General features: G+C 42.7%; 1 protein-coding gene across 1 annotated transcript in view; it reads left to right on the top strand.

The window, feature by feature from the left end:
* Positions 1 to 18,093, top strand: part of Plekhh2 (pleckstrin homology, MyTH4 and FERM domain containing H2) — a 104,611-nt gene that overhangs the window by 21,081 nt on the left and 65,437 nt on the right. Inside the window, 1 exon segment of the mRNA XM_032908753.1 lies at positions 10,773 to 10,835. Within this exon segment, the coding sequence (XP_032764644.1) occupies positions 10,773 to 10,835 (63 nt within the window).

Raw genomic sequence — 18,093 nt, 5'->3', positions numbered from 1 at the left:
TCTTCTTATTAAATTTTTTTTAAAGATTTATTTATTTTAAAGATTTATTTATATATAAGTACACTGTAGTTGTCTTCAGATACACAGCAGAAGAGGGCATCAGATCCCATTACAGATGGTTGTGAGCCACCATGTGGTTGCTGGGAATTGAACTCAGGACCTCTGGAAGAGCAGTCGGGTGCTCTTAACCGCAGAGCCATCTCTCCAGCCCCTCCATCTTCTTTCTTTGAACTGGCCTCTTCATTCAACCTGGAAGTCACCAATCCTGTTATTGTCTGGCTATTGAAGTCTGGGAAGCATCCTACCTCCACTCAGACTCAGGCACGGAGCTGCAGATACCTACAGGCCCACCCCTCTCTTAAATTGCTCAAGGTCCGAACTTAGGCCCTCACACTTGCATGGCAAACACTCCACTCACTGAGTCATTGCTCAGTGTATGTACAAAAAGAAAACATATAGATGGTCTTTCAGTAAACTCTTCAGGGCTGGAGAGACGGTTGAGTGGTAAAAAATACTTAACTCATCTTGTAGAGGATTCTGGGTTGTTTCCCAGCTCACATACCACACAGCTCACAACTTCCTGTAACTCCAGATCCATGATTTTCAACACTCTCTGACCTGCATGGACACATACATGCGTGTGGTACATATGTGCTCACACAGCCACACATACATATCCATAACAAGCAAATCATAATTTTTTTTAAAAAAGAAAACTCTGTTGACATTAACTTGTAATAGTATTATCAATAGTTATCATATGTTTAGCCTGGAATGCATCCTGATGACTTAACCTAACATTTTTTTTAAAGATTTATTTATTTATTATATATAACTACACTGTAGCTGTCTGCAGACACACCAGAAGAGGGCATCAGATCCCCATCACAGATGGTTGTGAGCCACCATGTGGTTGCTGGGAATTGAACTCAGGACCTCTAGAAGAGCAGTCCGTGCTCTTAACCACTGAGCCATCTCTCCAGCCCTTAACCTAACATTTTTAACCATCAAAAAAAGCATTCATATGAGGAGGAAAGTAGACATAAGGTTCCACCCCTTACCAAAAAGCTATTTGTAATTGATAGCCACTGGCAAAGGGAAAGTACATGTTCTCCAATGGAGTGCTATTAGATTCAGCCTGTGTCCAGTAGTCATTGACCAACACAAAATGAACCCCACTTTTTTTGGACTTTTGTTACGTTTTTGCCTTTTTTTTTTGTCTCATTGATCTTTTGCTTGTTTGTATTGATCTTTCTTTCTTTCTCTCTTCCTTTCTTTCTCTCTTTCTTCCTCTTTTTTTTTTTGGTTGGTTGAATTTTTGGGGTTTTTTTTGTTTTTTGTTTTTTGCTTTTTGAGAGACAATACAAAGTTGGGTGAGTAGGGAGTTGGGTAGAGTTTGGGAGGAGTTGGAAGAGAGGAAAGATCATGATGAGACTGAATTGTGTGAGATAATGTTTAAATAAAAAACTTCTAAAGAGAAGAGGAGAAAGAGCACCTGCAGCTCTTCTTAATCCACTTATCTGGGGGCCTCTCTGTATGAATACATTTTATGGAATGGAGAATTGGGAGAGCTCTGTGATTTTCATGATTATACTTGAAGCTGAAACATTACTTTCTTTATACCACACATGTTACTGTAACTTTTATTCTCCTTAGGTAATTGTCATCTCTGAGGTTTATTACCTCTATCTGCTAACCTAGGCCTAGTTCTGGAAGGTTCTAGCTTCCATACATTGTTATCTAGGCCTAGGATGTTTTCCGCCTCTGAGACTTGCTACTAAATAAGCCCACCATTTCTTGTTCTGTATGAACTCTGGCTGGCTGGTTCAACTCCGCTCTTTTGGCTCAAGATTCCTCTCCAAGCTGATTGATCAATCTGGCTTCTCTCTTGGCCTCTCTCTCTCTGACTTTTTGCTCTGCTTGGCCTCAAATTAATTTTTGCAATCTGTGCTGATCCTCTGTTTCCTTCTCATTCTCTGGCTCCTTCTATCGTTGTCTGTGTCTAGATTGTTCTCTCTGCAGCCTGTCAGTGTACAACTGTCTTCCCCTCTCCTTATGCGCTGTTCCCTCTTATGTTGCCTCTCTTTTCTCTCTCTTCTCACAGAGTTGGGCATTTCCTATTTGTCGAATCTTCCTCTGATCGTCCCCCACCGACTCCCGTGTGTGTGTGTGTGTGTGTGTGTGTGTGTGTGTGTGTGTGTGTGTGTAGGTAAGTAGTTGAAATGAGTATAGGTCCCTCTGAGGTCAGAGGAGTCATCCCCCTGGAGCTAGAGTTATTGAAAGTAGTGAGGTTCTCTGGAAAAGCAGTGTGGGCATAACCACTGAGCCATCTTTCCGGTCCTGTAAATATAATTTTTATCAATTAAGAAAGATTTCAGTGGCTTTATAAGAGCATTTGTTTATGGTTCTATTGTTGGTCTTCTTAGACTGTTTGCTGTATAATAGGGTCTCTCGTGTAACAGCATTCACTTGCAGATAAACTAGAACTGGGGTTCAGCAAGGACACAGACATGACAGCTGGCTGGTATGTTCAAGATCTACATACCTGACACTGAGTTGGTTGTAGCAGAGTAACTAGACACAGGTGCCTCCCTCTCTCCCTTTCTCTCTGCAGCAAGGTAGCTGCATCTTTTCCCATGATGCTCCAGGGTTCTAAGAACAGCTCAAAGCTTCAGGGCCAGCCTCGGCAGATACAGTGTTCTAATGGAGTCAGCTGCCAAGCAGCCAGTGTTAACAGAAGGAACTAGTCCATGCCCCATGGAAGAGAAGGTACACCTGAGACAGGAGTGACCCGACCACCTTCTGAATACAGCCTTGTCTGTCTGTCTGTCTGTCTGTCACCAGTCTGTTGGAAACTGAATTTCTTTTCACCTTTGCTTTCTCATCTAGTCTACTCTGAAGGCTGCTGTCTGAACTTTAAGAAAATGAACCCATTTCTGGGGAAGTTGGTGTCTCCATGTAGTCTGTGTCACACTGGAAGATGCTAGGCAGAGTGGCTGGGGTGGGCCAGGTTTTGGTTGATGTTTTGGATGTGTTTTTAAAATACCACTAACTTATCTCTCTTCTGTAATATGTACCGTCGTTTCTACTTTTCTGTTTAACACACATACGTGACATGAATTACCTTACATAGCCATTCAGTATCTTTCCTTCCTCATGAACAAAGGACTTCACAGTCATTCAGCTCCTTACTGAACACCTCTCCCACTCTCCCTAGACTATTATCTTCAATTTCTGTTCATCTCTTAAAAAGCAAAGCACTCAGCTTTAAGATTCCTCTGGGAGGGGCTGGAGAGATGGCTCAGAGGTTAAGAACACTGACTGCTCTTCCAGAGGTCCTGAGTTCAATTCCCGGCAACCACATGGTGGCTCACAACCATCTGTAATGAGCTCTGATGCCCTCTTCTGGTGCGTCTGAGGACAGCGACAGTGTGTTCATATAAAATAAATCTTTAAAAAAAAATTACTCTGTACAGCACAGGGCATGATTGTGACATGCCATCGTGCTACTTCTCCTAGTGACTCTCTTCTTTCTCCCTCATTCACCTTCTTCCGTTACCTCCATTCCTCTGGAGCCCCATCTGCACATATTTTTGCCCTCTTTTGCATTAAACTTTACTTCCCATGTTGCATGCGTTCTTTTCTTCTGGTGCATACTTTATTATGTCTGCCTTTACATATCTATTTCGTGTCGACAAATCACTCCAAACTTTCAAACACTACAGACACTCATTATCTCGCATAGTTTCTAAGTGTCAGAGACCGTGGGAGTGAATTAGCTCATCCCTCTGGTGAAGCTGAGTCAGCGTGTTGGTCAGGCTTGCCGGGAGCTGACGGTTTGAATGGAGCTGCAGGGTCCGCTGCCAAAAGAGTTTACTCGATGGTTGTTGGGAAATTGGCTGGTGGTAGGAAGCCTCAGCTGGTCAGCCTTGGAGACACCTCAGCATGGCTACCTGAGAGCAGCAAATGTAATCCAGGCGAGTTCAAGGTGGAAGACACGGTGTCTTTTATGACATAGGCTCAGAAGTGAGTCTCCATCATTCCACGGGAACCTGTCATCATAAGGGTTAGCCCCACGTAGTAAGGAAAGGAGCCAGCTAACCACAAGGTGAGGCCGTTGTGGGGCCGCACAAAGGCTGGCTGCTGACTACCTACTCGGTTTTGAATTATTTTCCTACCCATTTAGTCTTTAACGTCTCCCTACACCTTTTTAAAGTTATTGTCCTTCTAATAATAAATTCTATTCCCACTTAATCTCCAACTACCCTGCACGTAGTCTGAGGTTTCTCACACAGTATTTCCATGTTTACATTTGTCTAACATTTTTTATTGGATATTTTATTTATTTACATTTCAAATGTTATCCCCTTTCCTGGTTTTCACTCCACAAACTCCCTATCACATTTTTCCTCCCCCTGCTTCTATGGGTGCTTCCACCCACCCATTCCCACCTCACCACCCTGGCATTCCCCTACAGTGGGGCATTACGGGACCAAGGGCCTCTCCAAGGCCATCCTCTGCCACATATGCAGCTGAAGCCGTGGGTTCCCCCATGTGTACTTTTTGGTTGGTGGTTTAGTCCCTGGGAGCTCTGGGGGCTCTGATTGGTTGATATCGTTGTTGTTCATATGGGGTTGCAAACCCCTTCTGCTCCTTCAGTCCTTTCTCTAACTCCTCCATTGGAGACCCCGTTCTCAGTTCAGTGGTTGGCTGTGAGCATCCACCTCTGTATTTGTCAGGCAGAGCCTCTCAGGAGACCGCTTTATCAGGCTCCTGTCAACAAGCACTTCTCGGCATCCATAATAGTGTTTGGATTTGGTGTCTGTATATAGGATGGATCTAACATTGCTTTTGTTACATTGTTATAAAATTGTTACATTGTAACATTGTTACAGTGGTAACACTGGATTGTCTAAATCAATTCAAAACATTGATTTTTGTTAGCTGACTTCACGACTTCTTTGTATGTTTTAGAGTTTGAGGCTATTTGATATTTAAATGGGGGGTCAGATTGATATACATATGGTAAAAATACACACCCAATCTCAACCAGGAGACGTTTCCTGTATGTTATCTCAGTTTCTTCCCCACATTCTAAGTCCTAGAAGCCACTTGTCTGCCTTCTCATCCATGACAGGCAAGAATGCTAACTTCACCATATATATCTAGATTTGATCTGTCAATATTTTAAGGATTTCTGACATTGTACTCAGGAAGATATTATTGTTTTGGTTTTGGTTTTGATTGTGGTTGTTTGGTTTCGTTTGCTTTTGGTTTTGAGAGGGAACACAATAGAGAGGTGGGGGTGACTTGGGGGGGTGGGGAGGAATTGGAAGAGGGGAAAGTTCATTAGGATAAGGAATTGTAAAAAAAAATAAAAAAAAGGATAAGGACTTGTATGAGATAATTTTTAAATAAAAAAAATCAAAAAAGAGGAGAAAAACAGCACCAGTGACTCTTTTAAATACATTTATTTGAGGACCTATGTGTAATGTATATAATTTATGAAATGGAGAGTTGCAAATGGTCTCTGATGTTCATTATTATACTTGAAGCTGACCACCTGTTTCTTTCTAGAACACATACGGACTGGGAGCTAAGCGAAAATAGCATTCCAGTAGCTGGTCTGATAAAGTGCACTGGGAAGCAGTAGCCTCTTAAAGAGGGTTGTTTAGTTTTGAGTTTGTTTTTGTTCTTAGACACACCTTTACTAGCAAAGCTATGCACTCTTGGAGTTTTCCTTTTGTAAGGCTTTAAATAGTCTGATGCATTTCTTAGAGACAAGACCATTAAGCTAACATTTTTCCCTGACTAATCTTTGCAATTGTATGTCCCTAAAAAAGATTGCATGTTTCAGCCAAGCTGTCCAATTATTTTTGCTCACAATATTGTTATTTCTGCCCCCAAGTTCTGTGACTCTATATTTGAGCCCTTTGTAGGCTTAGGTTTTAGAAACCTCCTTTTAATAAAAGGTTTCAAAGACATTGACCCCTCTTCTAGCCCCCTGTCCAAAGGCAGGAGAGAAAAGATGGAGAGCAGGACAAGGGGGTGTGGACCTGGTTAGAAGTAGTCCTTTGGGGATGATTCTGATCTCTGTCAGGACCCCAGCTGTCCAGTTCAGTAGTGTCAGGATACCAAACAGGAATCAGCAGCAGTGGCCTGATCCAGCAGAAACAGCCAGGCTCCTGCCAAATCGGCACGAGTTAGCCAGAGCGACCAGAACCAGCAGGGATTCAAGGACACCAAGAGAAGTTCTCTGCTGTGCTTCCCTCAATGAAGTGAAAATCAGTGAGGACTCAGACCAATGAAGTGTTGCAAGGCTAGCAATGCAAGCACCCCATCACTGTCCATTGAGTCCTATTTATCTCCAAACATCACGAGCCCTCCCATGGGTCTGCTTCAACAAAACACCACGTGAGTCTGTATCACATGACACAACCGGAAACCTACTGTTGAGCCCTCCTTGAGTTCCTGACTTAGGTCACTTGTGGTTTTGATGTGTTTGCTTTATCAGTTGTATTCTTCTATGAATGGTTCTTGACTGTACTGTCTTTGCCTTTTCTCTCCCCACTGTAATCTTTATCAGATTTCCCTGTTTTGTTGGCCTTAGAGTTTACTTTGCTCCTCTTCCTGGTTAATTTAGTGTGCATAGACTCTGGGTTATAAATAGTTATCTTGCTGTGATCTCACAGTGATTACCGTGACCTCATAATCCTCAGTGGTGTCATCCCGGGTGATATCTGAGATGCCCCGCCACTCAGTCCTTTCCTGTGTGCATTATCCATTTACGCTTTAGTCCCATGAAACAGTTCAGAATCTTTTTCAATTGTCTACTTTCTCTGAAGCAGCAAAGTTACCCAAAGGTAATTAAAGCTGTTACAAGTGACTATTGTTTCTAATGCAAGGTACTTCTGTCTTTTCCAGTATACTTATTTTTGTCTTTAGTAATGAACTCTGCTATGTAAAATAGCTGAACATCACGTCTATCCTACATACCAATGTTTGTGCGGCCATGTTCCTGGAGAAACTGCACACTCAACCCAACAAAACATGACCTGGCAATCATCCAAATATCTGCATCCCGTATCCATTAGCAACGGTGTTTTCTTTGGTAGATGATGATGATGGTGGTGGTGGTGGTGGTGATGATGATGATGATTTCTATTTTGACACCCCCACAATAGTGTCCCCTTCCTCCCCTCCTCCCGATCAGCCTATCATCAGAGAGGCTTCATCCAGGAACTGATGGAAACAGATACAGAGATGCACAGGGGCAGGAGTCAAAGGGGTCAAGAACACCACAAGGAACCCACAGAATCAACTCCCCTGGGCTCACCTGGGCTCAGAAACTGAAGCACCAACCAGGGAGCATGCTTGGGACTGACCAAGGCCCTCAGCATGCGTGTGTGTGTGTGTGTGTGTGTGTGTGTGTGTGTGTGTGTTACAGTTGTGTAGTTTGTTCTCCTTGGACTCCTAACACTGGAAGGAGGGGCTGCCTCTCACTCTTTACCTGGCCTTAGGGACCTGAGTCCCCATACTGAGTTGGCTCCTCCAGCCTTAATTTGAGGAAGGTGCCTAGTGTGATTGCGACTTGATCCACCATGTTTGGTTGATGCCCCTGCATGCCCTCTTCTGAAGAGAAATGGAGGAGTGATGGGGAGGGCATTATACTCTATTAAAATGGAATTAACTCCCCATTACTCATCCCTTGAGACACAAATTATGTGACTCATAATTCTATTATATAAATATGGACAACTAGACAGCTCCTGGGTATGTGTATCTCATCCCATAAAAATCAAATACACATTTTTCCTATATAAATAAAATTAAAATATTCATTAACTTTTTTTTTACAGACTTTCCCAGTAACATTATTTACAGGTCATTCCATATATAATTTATATCTGTCTCTTCTTTGTGGCTGGGAATCAAACCCAAACCGTTCGGTATGCTAGCTGAGCTCTCTACCACAGACACACGCACTCTGCCCCTGCTTTGTCTTTAAATGTGTCACGGATACCTTTTCACGTAGATGCTTAAAAGTTCTTATTGGAGATATGTTTTCAAACGCACGGAAGTGTGGCTCATGTGTGTATCATCTAGATTTAATGCTTATCAGCCAATCCATTTGCACACAGATCTGTAGCTCCCAGAGTATAAAATTTCATCCATCTACACAATTTATAGTATCTGTGTGAATGTGTTACTATTTATATATATAGTTAGAGAAAAATTCCTTGTTTTTAGGCAGATCTCTTTCCTCCTTTCTCTATTCCCCTTTCCTTGGGGTGTGTGTGTGTGTGTGTGTGTGTGTGTGTGTGTGTGTGTGTGTGTGTGATTGGAAGTTAAACCTAAGGCCTATGCATCTGCAAACGCTATAATCATGGGTTGTTAGTTAGTTGTTTTTGTTTTTTTAAGGGGTTAATTCTTTGAGACACGGTCTCTCGGTGTAGCTCTGGTTGTCTTAGAACTCTCTCTGTAGACCAGGCTGGCCTCAAACTCAGAGATCTGCCTGCCTCTGCCTCCCAAGTGCTGGGATTGAAGGTGTGTACCCCCACTGCCTGACAGCCATGTTTTTTATTACTGAAAAACCTAACCCCCTTTCACATTGTGGTCACCTGTTCTCTTATTTTTAGCCCCCGCTTTGTAATAGGAATTTTACACATAGGAATTATAGAACCTAGAGGAAACTGTTGGGAAAGTAGTAAGAACTGAAACCCAGACCACTTGAGTGGACTTAGCTCGTTTGAACCTGAACCATCCCAACTTACGTTATTTGTAAAGCAATGTTAGTGTATGCTAGAAATGTAATGCTATAAAAGGTATTGTGTAAAAGCTGAACACATCCAATGTTATGCTAAATGTCTTGCCACTCAGTTTTTATATAAATATACTAGGATAAAAGTTATTCCTTTTTACTGACCAAGAATGCAAACTTGCTATATTAAAGAAATTACCTGTCACTACACCATTCACAGATAGTGGAATCTGGGTTCTAACTTAGATCTCGCCTCCGAAGAGGCTTTTTCTCTTGTCCTTTCTACCTTTCCGCTAATATTTCATAGACTACTCTTTTGTTTAATTAAATAACAGAAATGACCTTTGAACCTGTGGTTTTGCTTCATTCATTTAAAGACACATACGTACATCTTTTCAAGCCTAGCAACAAAGCTTGCTGTTCTGGACTGCTTCCAAGTACTCTGAAGTGCTGAGTTTGTATGTGAGGGAGTGCGGTCCAACCGTCTCTGGAAGTAACTTCTCAGACACTAGTATGTTTCACTAGTCTCCTCGGCGTATCTTTATCCAGTCACATTAACAATCAGAACTCACCATCACAGCCATTCTTCGAATACACATACTTACAGATCTTTGTCATTTCATCATTAATCCACGACACTCGATGTCTACTGTGTATGAAGACTTGTCCTAGGTTCACAACAGTAGAGACTGAACTATGCCCTTCCCATTATCACTACTTTTTAGTGACTCTTTGTGGGGGTATACGGATGTATGTGATGCATGTGTATGTTGTCTGTATGATGTATGCGTGCATGCTTGTAAGTGCAGATGTATGTGTACTTCAGTGGTTGGGTGGAGTTTCAGACCTTGTCTCCCATCTTGTTTGAGGTGGAGTCTTTTGTATACCAGACTAGCCAGACCAAAAGCTTATGTCTGCCTCTCAACTCCCCGTAGGATCACTGTGCCCAGCTTTACACGGGTATCGGGATTTCTTTTGAAATGTTGAGGCCGTGGCTGGGAAGTGGGCGAAGGTCTTCTGAGAGACCCCGTGTTAAATGTGAATCTGGATAAAGCCCAGAAAATGGTCCCAGTCAACGGACCCTTTAAGAACGGAGTGTTGCTGGCTCATGCCGTGCTCCTGAGGTTGAGAATCTTTAGTGGGGTGGATAGGAAGCGCGGGATGAAGGCTGGTTGGGGCTGGCTGGCCCCTCTAGCCAGAGAGACGCTTCTCGGTGGTGCCGGGAGAGGGTGGGGCTGGCTGCCTGGTCCTCCAGGGGCCGCCTGGGGGTGCGGAGAGTTGGAAGTTAATCCTGAGTTCTGGACATCCGAACCAACAGTCCTGGAAAAGAGTGAAAGTGAGCTCAGACCCAACAACAAACCGCTCTAAACTTGGTCAAACTACGGCCTCTAGAGAGAAAGACTTGAATTTCACCTCGTGGCTGTGTATTCAACACCTGGCACACACATTCCTTAATCACTACCGGATCTTCTGAGACTTTTATATTGTACTTTCAGTTTACTACTCTTTCCATCCATCTATAAGACTACGTACAGGCTGCCACAGCCTTGACTTAAACATACCATCCAGTGAGGTTGTGAGAATGTGTGCTTTCCCGGTTTAATGGTGGCTTTATTTTAAAACAAACGAAACAAAACAAAGCAAAAAACCAAGCCCTGTCTAGTAACGCATTCTGTCTTTTTATTGTTCTTAATGTGTATGGACCAGTGACTTTCTATCCATTGACGAACACTCTCGTATATGAACTACCAATATTGAAGAAGGAAAACGTGAATGATACCAATTCTGCGAACTAACAAACAACCCTCACACAGCCACCAGTTAGTGCTCAAAGTACGAAGACTTCGGCAGTTCATCAACTTTTATTATCAAGTGCTCTTAGATGTTGCTAATTGTAATTTATATACAGTGGACTACGTTTATTTTTAAGAGTTGATGACATTGTGGGATTTAAAGTCTTTCCCCAAAAGATAAATATAAATATTTGTGTATTTTATCCCCACCCCTACAGATGCAACAATTGGAGAGACAAGTCATCGATGCAGAACGCCAAGCAGAAAGGGCTTTTCAAGAGGTAGAGTATACGTCAATCTTCCCTGCCTGCATGCATTCAAAGATGGTTTAGTCAAGACAAAATAGGATGGCCGTTGACCTTCCTGGATATTTTATAATTTTGTTCAAGAGCCCGATTCATAGAATGGAAAAATGTATTCTGTTCCGCTCCTATATAGACTTTTCCTAGAGGGAGAAAAGGATTTTGATAGATTTTATCATTTTTAGAAAGTCAAATGTGACTGTTGACGGGAATCCTAACAGCAATTAGATTTTCTATGTGTCCACACCCACATCCATTTTATGTGTAGTAATAAAGGGCTGAAAATTATGTGAATCCTGTATTGTAGAAAAATGAATGGGTAAATGTAAGGCCATGAACAGCACTCGCTCCAAAACACTATTTCAAATCCTTTTACTGAAAATTAATAGAGAAACTTGCTTGCAATTAGTAAAAATATGTACAAAATTAATATTTTATATACTAATGTTTATGGGTAAGGAAAGTCAAATCCAGAAGTTTAAGATTAGTCTGAGAGGAAACTGCAAATCTGCTTGAGTTGTGGTGTTAAGATGAACAGGTTCTTTTGTAGTTTGATTTTTTAATATTGCTCTGACCCTTTGGATGGTGATTTGCTAAGTCATGTGGCCCTCTCTGGGCCTTGAGAACAGTGAAGTGGACGGCGTGGGTGAGCATACTCAGCTTGGGAGTTGGTGGACGGCTTGGATGCACACTCCCAGTTCTTCACTGTTATTAAATCTACAGCTTCTCATTCGATGGAAGATCCTTATCACAGTTGCTCAAAGCCACAGTTTCCAAAAGCAAAAACCTCCAATGCAAAACTCTTTCTCAGAAATGCATAGTATAGCTGAGGAGGTGACTCAGAGGCTAAGAGCACTGGCTGCTCTTCCAGAGGACCCAGGTTCAATTCCCAGCACCCACATGACAGCTCACAACTGTCTGTACCTCAATTTTCACAAGATCCAATATCCTCACACAGACAAACATGCAGACAAAAGACCAACACCAATACACATAAAAATAAATAAGTCACTCATACACATACACATACACATATGTATGTGCATACACACACACAGAGGGAGGGAGGGAGGGAAGGAGGGGGGAGGGAGGGAGAGAGAGAGAGAGAGAGGCATAGTGGCGTGGTGTGGCAGCGTGCGGTCTTTAGCTCCGCCATCTGTCTTTGGTGTCTTTTCTTTGCTTTAGTGGTACCAAGCAAGTTTCCTCCTTTGAACTCGAGACTAGATTAGATTTCACATAGCAAATTGTTAAGAGTGGCTTAACAGATTTCTGAGCAATACCAATCTTATTTATAGTTGATTTCTTATTTATAGTTGATAAGAAATCTTAAAATTCTATGACATGAAACTTCCACCACATATAAGAGTAGAGAAAATAGCCTAATAGAGTCTCTCGGGAGTCGGTTAACCTGCGGTTTGTCTTATCTATAGTCACTTGGTCCCTCCACTCGCCCCTACACTGGATTCTTTTGAGGAAGCCAATACCAGATATCATACAATCACACCCGTGAGTTGAGTGAAATCAAAGCAACTAATCTAAAAAACTCTTACACATCCCAACCACACTACCATCGCCATGTCAAAAACATTAGCAAAGGCTTCTCAGTATGTCAAAGAACCAGATACCATTCGAAATTCCCCAAGTATCTCATTCTTGCTGCTGGTTTTGTTTTTTAATATTAATTTCATTTGTGTGTGTGTGTGGTGTGTGTGTGTGTGTGTGTGTGTGTGTCTGTGTGTGTGTGTGTCTGTGTGTGTGTGTCTGTGTATGTGTGTGTCTGTGTGTGTGTCTGTGTGTGTGTGTGTCTGTGTGTGTGTCTGTGTATGTGTGTGTGCATGTGTGTGTGTGTGTGTGTGTGTGTGTGTTGGTGCCCCCAGAGACCAGAGCTGTTAGAGCTGGCTGTTGTGAGTGCTGGAACCTGAACTGGAGTCCTCCGGGAAAACAGCATAGTCTACTGCTGCTACCATCATCTCTCTAGCCCTGCGTTTCCGGTTTTTAGTTGGGTGAAGTTTGTATAATATAAGGCTATTATTTAGGACAGATAATTCACAGCTATCACGTAATCAGCATCTCTGTTTAGCTCTATTGATTATTGCCACCTTTCACAATGAAGCCTGTCACTGTCACTCCCTCTGCCCTCTGCCCTGGCAGTCACAGACCGCACTCTGTCTTTGTGAGTTTACCCACCTTGCATAGAAAGGTGAGGCCCTGCTATGTGGTCCAGACGGGCCTTAAACTTATAGTCCTCCTGCCCACATATCATCACAGGTATGTGCCACCTCACCTAGATTGGCTATTTCTTACAGAATTATTCTTACAATATATTACCTTTGTGTTTGGCTTCTCGTATTTAGTAGGATAATTTGAACATGTTCCATATATATATATGTTGCATTTTGTTTATTCAACTATCCATGGGCATTTCAGTTGCCTCAACCTTTTGATCAGTAGGACAAGAGGGCGTGCACATGTATTTGCGTATTTGTTTTTATTTCTTACTATATTACTTATATATATAAAATATATAATATGATGTATAATGTGATATTTATATACAATGCATTATAATATAATATTATTAAATTAATAAATTAAAATTGTAACTATTAAATTATATTTATAATATGATTTATGTCATGTTTTATATTTATTTATGTATAATATATTTAATTAAAGTAGCATATATGTATATGCTGATTTTTTCATTTCTAATGATTGCCTCAAGTTGAGATCAGAAGTAAATTGACACATTTCACTTGCAACTTAGACTTTATTCTGTGTGGTTCTGTTTCTGTCCTTTGTTTCAGTATTTGTTGGAGAGATTTGTTGGTGAAGTTTTTCCTTTCAAGCTTTCTGCCTCCCACATTTTCCTTCCCATGGTGCTATTAAACATGCTCTTCTGTGTCGTTTCCTCTCCAATATAACTAAATCTGAACACTTACCCTCACTCTTGGCTCACCTTTTTTCTTCTTCCTCTCTTGGTTCCAATACCAGCTCTTGGGTGGTGTTGCACACCCGTGTCAGAGGCACCCAATGTCTACCTCTCTTTCTCTGTGTTATCAAGGGTTTGCATACTTACACGTCTGTGGATGTGTTCTTAGTTTCTTATTCCTATGTCAGCAGTTGGCAAGTAGTCCCTTTAGTAAACGGTGGCAGAGAAAGTCCAGCAGATGTGTCAGACAGCATGCCCGCTGTCAGTGGATGAGAATTCTAAATGCCAGCAAGGCCAGCATTTGGCTTTGCTAATTCATTTTAACTAGCTACCCCTGCTCTGTTAATCTGGGAAGAATTGTAATCTGAATTCTCATCACTGGCTTAGTAAATAACCAAACATATACACTCCAGCTCCATAAGTCAAACCCATCATGTTTGGACTTAATCTCTTGATATCTCATAATGGACCTTGCCTATAAAGTAAATAAAAGTATCTTATGAAAGTGGACCATTGACTGTTAAGATAGGAGAGGATGAGGATGGGCCGACCCATGAAAAGGCCAGTGTGACACAATTATAGACACTCCTGTACCACTGTGGTCCAGTTCGGTGCAGAGGCTAGTTCTAACTCAGTTATTCTTCACAACTCACGGAGAACAGTTACCTCAATTTACGTACAACAGTGTCATAAACACAGTGAAAACTCAGGGTTTGAGGTGAGCAGTTTCCCTCTCCTCCCCTCCCCCCTCCTCCCAGAGACAGTGGGAAAGAGGTGGGGGAATATGAGACCAGAGGTTGCCAAGGAGAATCTGTATGGTCAGAAGGAGATACAGAGGGAGTTCATGGTTCTCTGCCTTGGAATCAGACTTAAGTGTCTGACTGGGTTGAAATCCAACATTGTGACTGTAAACCTTTCTTGATTAGAGTACCAGGTTTATCACTTATAACGTGCAGCTAATATTGATGGCTGACAGCTTCTGGTGGACCTCGAGGTTTATGGCAGATTGATTGAGGAACACAGACTCTGGGGTCAAACTGTTGGGTTCAGTCAGCTCTCACCTCTGACTGCCTCGTGTCAGCTTTCTGTCTATGAAATGTGTACAGTCGTGTGCCTGTCTCAGGATTGTGTAGACATTGAGTAGGTTGCTAGATGTAAGGTACTTGGAATATTTCCGAGCACATATTAGTGCCCAGTAGGAGTTCGCTATTGCGAAGATTGAAGTTGATGTAATTGATGTGCCTGGCACGCAGTCAGCCCACGGTGGATGACAGTGGCAGAAGCAGTATTAGCAGTGTATGGGTTTGTGTGCCTTCCATATAGGTAGGACGATAAAAATAGCACTGGGAGTTATGGGTGGCTCCCCAAACTACCCTCGAGTTCAAGTCACGATTGGAAGCACTTATAGGACGCAAGAAAAACAAAAAACAAAAAACAAAAAACAAACCACGTTACACTCGTGGTTATGGTTATATGCAGAAAAAGGAAACATTTAAAATCCATTTTTTAAAAAAAGGCACCACAGACACTGTTCAGGAGCACTGGTCCAAGTTTCCAGTTACTTCTTCTAGTGACATCACTGTCTTCCAGTGACATCACTGTCTTCCAGTGACATCACTGTCTTCCAGTGACATCAGCAGGGATACGTTTGCTCTTCACATCAACGGTGCATGGGCAAGATTTGCAAAGCACTGTCCATGCCCAAACCACAAAGCTTGGTGTATGGGATCAGCCTGAAGTACTCATGCGACAGATCTTAGTTTCTAAGACTCTAGCTTTTCCCATTCCTCTACCCCTGTCATACTGGTATTGTGTGGCTGAGACCCTGTGCGAATAGCAATAGATATTCACCATGTAATGATTTGAGTGAGCCTATGCACCCATAGGCTGTGTATTTGAACAGTTGGTTCTGGATTGGTGATGCTATTAGTGGAGGCTTAGGAGGTATGGCCTTCCTGGAGGAGATATGTCACTTGCAGTGGGCACTGGGATATTAAGACCCCAGGATACACACACACACACACACACACACACACACACACACACTTTATGTTTTCAGTTCTAGATGTGAGCTCTCAGATTACTACTCCAGCCACCATGATGCCTGGCTGCTGTCACGTCTCCATGTTGTCATGGCGATGGACTCATGCCCTTTGGAACCATAAGCCCAAATAAACCCTTCTTTGTATAACTTACTGTGGATGTGGAGTTTATCACAGTGATAGAAAAGTAACTGGTAGCACCCAGCAAGCACACTGTTAACTCTAATGTTCTGATGCCCAAGATGGCCGGGGCCAAGGTGCTTTTATTTATAAGGATGTCTGTCCCAGGGCTCAGAGGTTCCTTTGCCTCAGACCAGTCAGAGCCCGGCCCTGTCTTTGGGAACTGAGCAGATCAAGTCTGTTTGAGGAAGTTCTTGATGAAGAGTAGCTTAGGGATTTCAGGAGCTAAGAGGTTTAGGGGAAGGTCAAAGGACATAATGAGAGGAATCAACTAGGAACTTACCTGAAGGAAAATAGAAAAGTCCCCTGAAAGCAGGGTGTATGTGTAGATGTTTGCCCGAGTTCGTTTAAGCTAGTCTGCCTTTGCCGGTGTTTTTCTAAACAACTGATTTATTTTTATTTTGTGTGCATTAGTGTTTGCCTGCGTGTCTGTGTGAGGAGGTGTGTCGTGTGAGGGTGGCAGATCCCCTGGAACTGCAGTCACAGACAGTTGTGAGCTGCCATGTGTGTGCTTCCGGGTCCTCTGGAAGAGCAGTCAGTGCTCTTAACCGCTGAGCCCTGTCTCCTCAGTCGGTGTTTGTTACTGGTCAGTCTGAGTAGCTGAAATTCTTGTATGGTTAAGGTTAAATGAATGGAAAAAGAACCGGGCTGTTTTCCGTGTGCTTGTGGTAGGATATTTTAAAAGATGGCTTGTTTCTTCTGTAAACTCTTAGCATCCTGTAGACATCTTATTCATAGTGATTACCAAGGAAGGCTGGGAACCCTGGTCGTAACAGGGCCAGCTGGCAGGCCGGATGCTGGAGACTATTTTGTGATTCTTTAAGAGACTTTGCGTATTTGCCAATATGTTTCTTGCCTCAGGAAGTTGTTTATCCAAAAGTAATAGTCACCTGAAAAGAGTTTCATGACAAGGTTCATCCAAGGATCTCTGTCATGTTTGTGCATAACACAAGAACACCTTCTGTGGTTCCAGGAACTGGCTGTCCAGAGCTATAGGAATATAGTAATTAACCTTCCCTAAGTAATGAAAGGGCAGTTTCATGTGACATCTAAGTGTGGTTGCTCTGACTTAATAAAAGCCTGTCTCTGTTCTCACATGGTTCTGGGTGCTCAGACCTTGCATTGCTGTGACAGAAAACCTGAGAGTAACTGTTTTCAGGAGAAAGGTCATTTTTGGCTCATGGCTTCAGTCTGTGGTCAGCTGGCTCCCAAGATGAGGCAAACAGCATGACGGAGCGCGGGTGACAGAGATGTTTATGGTATAGCCAGGAAGGGGACAGGCCGTGGGGTCAAGGAGGAGATAACAGGGAGGGGCTGAGGGCAGAGCAGAGACAGACACACATGGAACAAGAGAGCTTCAGATCCTTGCTCTCTGATGAGCCTTGCTCCAGCCATGGCCTAACTTTCCACAATAATGCCATCAGATTCCTCTCCCATCAGTGGCTTAATCCATTACTGAAGTTAGAGCTCTCAGGATCAACCACATCGAAATGGCTGGGTCTGGGGTTAGACCAAGCCTTCTCTAGATGAACATTTTGGGAGATACTTTTTATCTAAACTGTAACTGTACTCACTTCATATTTCCCCTCTCTCTGGTATATGTACATCCATGTGTGGGTGTGTGTGTGCGTATGTGTGCATGTGTGCATGTGCGTGTGTGTGTGTGTGCATTTGTGTGTGAGTGTATGTGTGTGTGTATGTGTGTGTTCATGTGTGTGTATGTGTGTGTGCATTTGTGTGCATGTGCGTGTGTGTGTGTGTGTGTGTGTGCGTGTGTGTGTTTGCATTAAAACAGAAGGTCAATCAATGTCAGGTGTCTTACTCAATTACTCTCTTCCTTTAAATTTTTTAAAAATGTGTTCTTCAGTAATTGTACAGATACACGTGTGGTTAGATCATGTCCACCCATCCCTACTTCCCAACTCCAGTGTCTCCTGGACCTCGTTCAATAACCCCTCCCCTAACTCCATCATGTCTTCTTCCTCCCCTCCTCCTTTTCCTTCTCCCACTCTTTGTCCAGTTAGTCCAATGACACACGTGGACCACGGGCATCCACCCATGGATCCACACATGGAAAACACTT

Source organism: Rattus rattus, chromosome 7 (assembly GCF_011064425.1).
Source record: "Rattus rattus isolate New Zealand chromosome 7, Rrattus_CSIRO_v1, whole genome shotgun sequence".
Taxonomy (NCBI): domain Eukaryota; kingdom Metazoa; phylum Chordata; class Mammalia; order Rodentia; family Muridae; genus Rattus; species Rattus rattus.
This window is presented reverse-complemented; position numbering and strand designations above follow the sequence as displayed.